This window comes from Hippocampus zosterae, chromosome 2 (assembly GCF_025434085.1).
Source record: "Hippocampus zosterae strain Florida chromosome 2, ASM2543408v3, whole genome shotgun sequence".
Lineage (NCBI taxonomy): Eukaryota > Metazoa > Chordata > Actinopteri > Syngnathiformes > Syngnathidae > Hippocampus > Hippocampus zosterae.
In genome coordinates, this window is record NC_067452.1 from 39583250 (window position 1) to 39591979 (window position 8730).

Genomic DNA, 8730 nt, shown 5'->3' on the forward strand with positions numbered 1-8730 from the left:
GGAACAAAGCGCTTTACAGAACAGAAAAGAACAAAATATGGTCATACAAACTACACGCGTAACATAAAACACAGACTGTGATGCAATCTTAGCCACTTTTCCCGCACACGCGTTGTTGTTTGAAGCGGTTCGAGTTGAAAGAGGAGAGACTCGTTCTTTCATCAGCGGGTCAGCGACGTCATGCTCAAAAGCTAAGTTTGAAAGGCTACGAGCTAAGTTTGAAAAGCAAACAAGAAGTTGTCGACATCGCTTCACGTCTCCAGTCCCCATTTAGATCCGCTTCAATTCCAAGCGACGACTCTCAGTCCCAAAGATTCATTCGCGCTCTAAGAGGAGAGACTTGTTCTTTCATCAGTGGGTCAGCGACGTCATGCTCAAAAGCTAAGTTTGAAAGGCTACGAGCTAAGTTTGAAAAGCAAACAAGAAGTTGTCGAGATCGCTTCACGTCTCCAGTCCCCATTTAGATCCGCTTCAGTTCCAAGCGACGACTCTCAGTCCCAAAGATTCATTCGCGCTCTGCGCCAACGCTCCCTCTCTCCTCACTTAGCTTCACAAGCCATCCATCCAACAGTACCGGCACGGACTGTCCGACAGTGTCAACCGACATCTCCGCTGAACAAAACGGGGCTGTGAAAAATGCTAACCACTGGCCCACCGGGCTGCCGGGACAACAAACTCCATATGATGAAACGAAAGACAAAAACAAGCAAATAAAGCAGAGCTGTTGAAGAGCTCTCGCAGACAGCTGCCAACTACGGCGCCATCTTGGTCACCGTCACCATTTTGGAGTCTTCGTAATCTTCTGAAGATCATTTGTAGCGATAGATCTTGATGGAATGATTCATGCTGTCCGAAACGACCACGTGGCCATCGGGGAGCAGCGCTAGACCTCTTGGGCTGTTCAAATTATCCGTGACGAGCGGCCAGCCGACACCCTTTGACGGGTAAAGAAGAACCCGATGGGCCTCCTTTCCCCAGTCTGCTACCAGCACATCCCCATTGCAGTCGATACAAAGGCCCCAAGGGCAAGATAAGATGGGCCCGAGGCCGGAGCACACCCCCAAGACTCGTATTGTACTCCATCCGGGCTCCAGTACGCGTATACATGGCACGCGGCCGCTATCGTTGCCTCTTTCGGACAGCGCCACGAGTCCTGTCGCCAGGCAGGCTGCCACCAGGTATGGCCTGTGGTAGCCTGTGACAACTGTCCGCTCTAACCTGGCCCCGGTTTTGGGGTCCAGCTTCAGGGCAGTCAGGGTGCCGCGTTTGATGTCGGCAATCAAGAAATCATCTTGTGGCGTAACAGTGACCCCGCGGGGAGCATCCAGGTCTTCATTTGCCGAGCTATTCGTCGTGCCTCCAAATATCCGCAGCAGGCGCCCGTGACGGTTGAAGACCAACACGGCTCGTTCGGCGGCGCAGGTCAGAGCAATGAGTCCTTTCGAGTTGACGGCCACGTCAAAGTAATTGCAGATACGGGAAGATCTCTCGAACCCTGATGGGGACACCTGCTGCACTACGTTCTTTTGGAGGTCGGTAACCTGAATGCGGGCATTTCCGCAATCCACCACGAAGAGCAGACCTTTGGTAGTTGCGTGTATACCGCTCGGCAGGTTGAAATCCGTGCGGCCTGATCCTTGTTTTCCAAACTGCCTCACCAGGTAAGCTGTGTCAAGCGCAGTTGAACTGCCCTCTTGCTCCAACTCCCGAAAAGGTGCCACGTCGTTCTCTTTGTTGTCATTTTTGTACTGATGCGATTCCTCATTTTCTATTTCCGGCACGGACGGAGATCGATGGACAGGATTTAAACCAAACAATTTTGCAACGGAAGTCTGGGCTCTGGAATCTGCAGCGTCGCCGTCTGGTTCTGGCTCAGAGCCGTGTCCCTGGCCTTGCTCAGGAGTCGGCTCAGCGGTCAGGCGGATCCTGATGACTTTCCTAATCGGTCCACAGACACCTTTGTCACCGCGGTTTGCGGGGCTCGGTTTACCGGAGAAGTTGCCGGAATAAAGTGAATGGCGGTGCTCTTGCTTGAAGGATCCACTGCCCAATCCGTTCTCGGGGCACGTGTAACACAAATCCTCGCTCGCTGCTGAGGACGGAGGGCTTCCGCTGTCCTTTGATGACTCGTTGGGCGTTGACGAGGCTTTTCGAGATAATGAATTCGATCTCGTGGAAAGGTATCCAAGAGTGTGCCTGGAAAGGGGCTCACTTTCGAGAGGACAGGAAGTTTCTTCGCGTGAGACAAGGACAACGGCTTCTTTCTTTTTCTTTCCCCTAACAGCGGAGAGCTTCTTGGGTCGTCGGCATTTGCCGTCGGATTCCTCGCTTTCAGATTCTCTTTGACTCGACGCTGCCGAAATAGCGTTTAAGAGGTCTTGTTCGCGTGCGACGCAACGCATCGAGTTCTCTTCCTCCTCTTGGGAGGACTCCGATACGGCGCGATTTCTCGGCGTGGGGGACGCAGACGATCTGAGCTTCTCGTTCGCAGTTGAGCTGAACGCATTTCGCTTCGGTACAATTTGCGGAGTCCCGGTCTTTGTCTTTGCGCTCTCCTTTGAACGTTGTCTTTGCTCCGCTTTGACTGACGATGGCTCTTTTCGAATCTCGACAGGGGTGATGTTTGACAAGGTGGAGTGTCCCGAGTGCAGGGCACACTTCTGTCCTTGGGCGCCACAGACGCCAATGGGATAAGTTACACTTTGCTCGTAGACATTGATCTGCCCTAAGCAGGGATTTCGGGACTCTGTTGGTTGGAAGCTGACCCTTTTAATCGTAAGAGAGATTTCCCACGGCTGGGTAACCTCTGCTAGCCATCTTTCGAGCTGAGATTTATCAACACCCCCGGCTGTGCTGCCCCATCTTTGTATCTGCTCCTTCAGCTGCCGCATTTTTCGTAGTTGCTGATCGACGAGGGATTGCGCAACCCTCACTGCCGCCGCGTTTTCTCGCTTCACCTGACTCAGGAGAAGCTGGGCTTCTCCGTGATCCTGCTCGATCTTTTCGAGAAGACGACGCTCTTCTCTCCGGGCACCGATCGCCGCACTGTCCAACTCCCGGTTCACCTCATCTGCCTCGGTCTGCTGGCGCTCTCTGAGGCCTTGCAGTTCTCGCTCGACTTCCTGCAAGTTGTAGAGTGCCCGCGTTGCCCAAGGAGGTGGAGCGCTAAGAGGTCGCAACGTAAAGATGGATTCTTTCGGACTCCTGAGAGGCGCCGTGGATGCCAGTTGCCGATATTGGGGAATGCTTTGCCTTAGTAGGGCCGAAAACCCAAGCAGGGGTCTTCTGTCTTGAGAGCGCAGTAACATTTTAGCTGGCAGCAAACAACACGAATCCGTTTGGGTTTTCTGCCTGTGAAGACACAAGAAGAAAGTATTGGAAGAGGATCCAGACTAGAAGAGGCTCAGACGATTTGATCCAAGCGTGTAACAAGGGGGTCTTCGAAGATGAATTCGGTCTCCTCTGGTTTCTCTTTGACCTACCCGCATACTCAGATGCGACACATCAACTTGCGAGGGCTGACGTGAATGTGTTTTTCTCCCTGAAACCGGGGCATGGCATCAGGGCTTTGCAACTGTACCCATCATCATCAACCGCACCGAAATTCCGTTTCTCGGAAAATGTTCTCGTTGAAACATTGTGCTTATTTCTCGAGGCGGAAATTCTAAGACCTCGACATTGTTGGGGATCCTTGGTCACTTAAATGTCTCATTAACGTCCACCCCTAACCAAATAAACCTCCACTTATCTCTCAGAAAAAATATATGAGCAGTCCCTGTTCCCAACGGGTCACCTGGTCGTAAGCCAAGATGAAAGCAAAGAACATGGACCTTGACAAACTCCCCATCAGCTCTAACAATTTGCAATTTTAAAGCATGGCCTCTGTAATTGATTGCATTTTACTGAGGGCTATTTAATCATTTATTTCTGGACACTTGTTCCAGACCAAGGACCAGACAGGATGGTCAGAGAAGAGCAGAACAGAACAGAGGTTAACTATGTATGTGCGAAAGTTCGTAGACGACACCACGGTCATCGGTCTCATCAAAGACGGCGACGAGTCTGCGTACCGCCAACAAGTGGAGCAGCTGGAGCTCTGGTGTAGCCGACACAACCTCGGGCTGAACACGCTCAAGACTGTAGAGATGATCGTGGACTTCAGGAAAACATTCTTCTCCACAGTTGCCCCTCACACTATCCAACTGCCCTGTGTCAACCGTCGAGACCTTCAAGTTCCTGGGAATCACAGTCTCCCAGGACATGAAGTGGGAAGTCAACACCATCTCCATCCTGTAAAGGGCCCGGCAGCGGATGTACTTCCTGAGGCTGCTGAGGAAGCATGGCCTCCCACAGGAGGTGCTACGACAGTTCTACACGGAAAGTAATCGAATCAATCCTGTGTTCTTCCATCACGGTTTGGTTTGGGGCCGCCACAAAAAAAGGACAAAATCCGACTTCAACAAACAGTTAGGACGGCGGAAAAAATCGTTGGCACCGACCTACCCACTCTTGAGGACTTGCACACTGCAAGAATCAAGACAAGGGCACGGAAAATCCTCCTGGATCCCCCGCACCCTGCCCACCACCTTTTCCAGCCCCTCAGGCAGACGCTACAGATCCATGCGCACCAAATCCAGTAGACACTTAAACAGCTTCTTCCCTCTAGCCATTAACTCCTTAAACAGTCACTGATGTAGTCACTCTTCTTGTACTACAAAATGGTACTACAAAACTACTGGTTACTCTAAAATGGTTCAATGATTTTGTTGTTTACGATGATGCTAATGCAGCGTGTTATACCGGAGACAAATTCCTTGTGTGTTCTACATACTTGGCCAATAAAGATGATTCTCATTCTGATTATGATCCACGTGAAAATGGCAAAAATCAAAATTAAAAATATCGCATGTATCAAAATTTAGCCGACGACGTGGAGGGGTGGCTAGCCAAGTTACAATTAGTAGCCATGGCCGGCATGAAGCTTCGCCCCTGCTTGCGGGTCATCAAAATATTTCCACATGGTCAAATAGTTTCATCCTAAAGTTACACAGAAGGCTCATCGTTCCACCCGAGGCACGGAAAGTGAGCCGTGTCTGTCTTTCAGGCACAAGATCACCAGCGAGATTTTATGACGGATGTTGTCCGTGCGAAATGGATGCTGGGGATGAATTGACAAAGCAATTCTTGGTCTCGCTGTCCACACAAGAAAACGGCTTTTGCACCAGATGAATGGCTAAAGTGTCAGGTTGCCTCTGAAGGCATGTGACCGCCAAGATCTCACCCACGTGATGGAAAGAGGAAAAAAAAATTAGGGGAGTGGGGGGAGAGTCAGAGGTTGGATTATTGGATTTTTTTGGGGGGGGCAGGGGGGGAAGATATGTGGTATACCCTCCCGACTTGCCCCCATGACAATTTTCACTTGAAACAACGGCGGGTTGTGACAGACCGGGAAGGATGCATATCAGCGGCCATCCCGTGTGACACGACTCTCACATTACACCAGCATGAAAGTTTAATTCGCCGTGCAGTTGGCCAAGTTATGAAAAGTTTTTTTTTTCCTGAGACAAAATAACAAATAAATGACAATACAGACACAGGATAGTATAACAGGGGTGGGCAAACTTTTGTGCTCAAGGGCCACATTGAAATTTGAATGTCTATTCACAAAAAATTGTTAAGATCAGATTTGAAGATATGGAAACGAGATTGTTTTAATAGAAATAAAAATACAATTATTCATATGCATTTTTTAAAACCTTTTGCTCATGAATTAAATCAACTAACCAGTTTGGTGAGAAAAGTCAATATACATTTGTTTTCTTAATGAACGAATCAAAATATTTTAATGTAAAATTTTTTAGAGGACAACACTGATATGAAAAAAATAATCAAATAATGATGTAATCCATTCACATTTTTACTTTTATTTACCAGACTTGCATTATAATTCATTAACCAGTTAAATAATAAATGTGAGGAAAATTACATCCATTTAATTTTACGAATGCATATTTATCTATCTGTCTGTTTATTTTAAATCACCTCATGAATGAGATGAGAATGAGATTTGCCCACCCACTTAATCTTTAAATATCCGTAATATTTCAAACAAAGCTGAACCTGAAAATGGAGACGTTTACAAACAGTGCCGTAGAACATTCGGAATGGCTCAATCATGGATCAAGCTCAACATCGTTCACGTTTGGAGAGAAGAGAACTTACCTGCATGCCAGGTGATCTTCTCCACTCTGCTCTCCAACCTGGACTTCCTCGCGTCAGCCCCTCAATGTGACGTCCCCCCCACACTCCACCTCCCGCCCAACTCTCTCTCTGCCATGGCATTGTTGGAAATGTTGTGTGCAGTGACTAATGGATACCTGTGCATAGCATACATAATATAATATATTGACTTATGTGGCAAGCCATTACTTCGAAGAAGGGTAAGTACAAGTTTTGTACTAGTATGTCTGACGAGGATTTTTTTTTTTGAGTGACGGAGTAATGCACTTGAAAATTTGTTACAATTAATCCGTTTTAATTGTGTATTTATTTATTTGTGTAAAAAATGACATGACTGTTTGTCTCATTTAATAATCAAAAGACCATATTCGGGTCATTCCAAAGTCATAGAGAACCATTTCGGTTCCGACAACAATTTTCAAAACCGGATTTGGTTGGTCTTTTGTTGTGGTGGTTGTTGTTCAAGTCATTCAATCATTTTTTTTTCAAGGTGGCATAAATAAATGCTCATATTTATATTTTATAATTTGTATTTATTGATATACTTTTTGTTCTTCTACTTCTCGCTTTCATAATTTTGCTGCTGTAAATCGGGTAAATCTCTATTGTGAGACAAATAAAGGTTTCTTATCATATCTTAAAACTTTAGGTGATTCTATTTGTGTAGCTCGACCATCAACGTTATACATTTTATGAGAAATTATTTGCCATGGCATTTATTTTGCTTTTGCTGAGGCCCAATCCCGTTTGAGACAGTCAGACACCTGAAAAACATATTTCAAAAAAGTAAATCCATCCATTTCCAACACCGTTGCTAGAGCCTAACCCAGCTGACTTTGGGCAGAAGACACCTTGAACGTGGAACAAAAATACTATTATTCATTTGCATACTAATTTCATTTTAGTAGTAATTTAATTACTGTAACCGGCCTGTAAAACAATGTTACTTTTTGCTCAAGAGTACATGCTAGGTGCTATGCTAATCGAGCAAGAACAAACTTAGCTTTTCTTTTCTTCCTTCTGTGACTGAGCTGAAAACAGACACAAGCACCAAAAAATATAAGAAAGTACTTCTTGGTCAGAACAATTAGCTTGATTATGTCATTGTAGAGGAGGGGGTGGGGGGTGGTGGCGAAGTTCAACCGTGCTGCTTCAGATACGGGCCGCGGTATGTCTCCAGTTTACCAGCAGATGGCAGCAAACGCACAATTTTGAAGAGCCTAAATTGACGTGCAACCATGGCTTAGTGGTATTTTATTGAGTAAACTAAAATATTGTATTAGGAAGCAACAAACCCTTCTTAAAATGTGGGATTCATGAAGGAGAAAGATGCTACAAGATCAATTCCCGCACATCAATTCAATATTCCTGTTCCGGAAGGACCATACCTCTTTGTGGGATTTTATGAAGACATTTTTATTTCCGAAATGTTGCAGAAGGTTGACTTTTTTTTCTGAAGCATCAGCAATGTGTCACAACTTGTCCATACAGGACAGGCACAGCAGACTGAACAGCCAATTAGGCGCTCACACACGCTTTCTTTCGCAGTCGAGGAAGTGCAAGTCGTGTTGGAGCAAATTTCCCTCCCGTGTTTTCGGGCCCATATTTCTCTCTTATTGGTGGAAGCGAGCTGCGTGCGCTCACAGCCGCTGTCAACAAATGGACTCAGAAATGCATCTATCTGCACTCCAGTGGACATCATTTTGCCGTTTCATTTGTCATGTGTCGAACTGAGCCCCGAGACCCCCTCCGTGGCCTCGGCCTGATGAAAGAAGCTTCATCCTTTCATATTGTTTGGCTCCAATTTGACAGCAATAAAAACTGTGCCAAATGTAGATGGATGGAGATGATTGAAAAAATGTTTAAAACATTTAATTATTATTATTAATATTAATCGGCGTGAGACTTATGAGTGATCCTTGGAAACTTTTCTTACCGCTAATTCACAGGTGTCAAACTCAAGGCACGCGGGCCCAAATCTGGCCCGCCACATTCTTTTATGCGGCCCGCGAAAGTAAAACAACAACTTCAACTTTCATGATGCTTGCTAAATTCTCATTTGTAATTTCTTTATATGGTTTCAGTCATGACGGCCCTCCGAGGGAACGAACTGAATTTGGCCCGCGCCAAAAACGAGTTTGAATTGCTGCCCGGCATCAGAAAGTTTGCTCGAACAGAACAAAATCCGATGGAACCCTTTTGAAAGTCAAACCCAGCTAGTCAGCATGTGGCGCTCACATTGGCTCGAGAAGCCAAAAGCGATACAACCATCCTCTGCTCCTTCCCTCGGGTCGCCCACCACACGGTGAATGGGGGTGGGGGAGGGGGGGGGGGTCCTACAGGCTGTCCGGCTGCCTCTGTGACTGATTGTTTCTATCTCCGGCCCTGTCAGCAGAGATGGAGAATTATCTCTGCCTACAGTGGCGGCGCCCCGGCTCGGGCCCCGTTTATTTTATTTATTTATTTGTTTTTTATTATCGACATAAGTGT

The 8730-nt window shown here is 46.7% G+C and overlaps 1 protein-coding gene across 1 annotated transcript; it reads right to left on the reverse strand.

The window, feature by feature from the left end:
• Nucleotides 1–809: 809 nt before the first annotated feature.
• Nucleotides 810–6271, reverse strand: LOC127596462 (uncharacterized). Its single transcript, XM_052058970.1, has 2 exons — nt 6223–6271; nt 810–3351 (listed from the first exon to the last, which is right to left on the reverse strand). The coding sequence occupies exon 2, from the start codon at nt 3306–3308 to the stop codon at nt 810–812; it is 2499 nt and encodes an 832-aa protein (XP_051914930.1). The 5' UTR covers nt 3309–3351; nt 6223–6271.
• Between the last annotated feature and the right edge of the window lie 2459 nt (nt 6272–8730).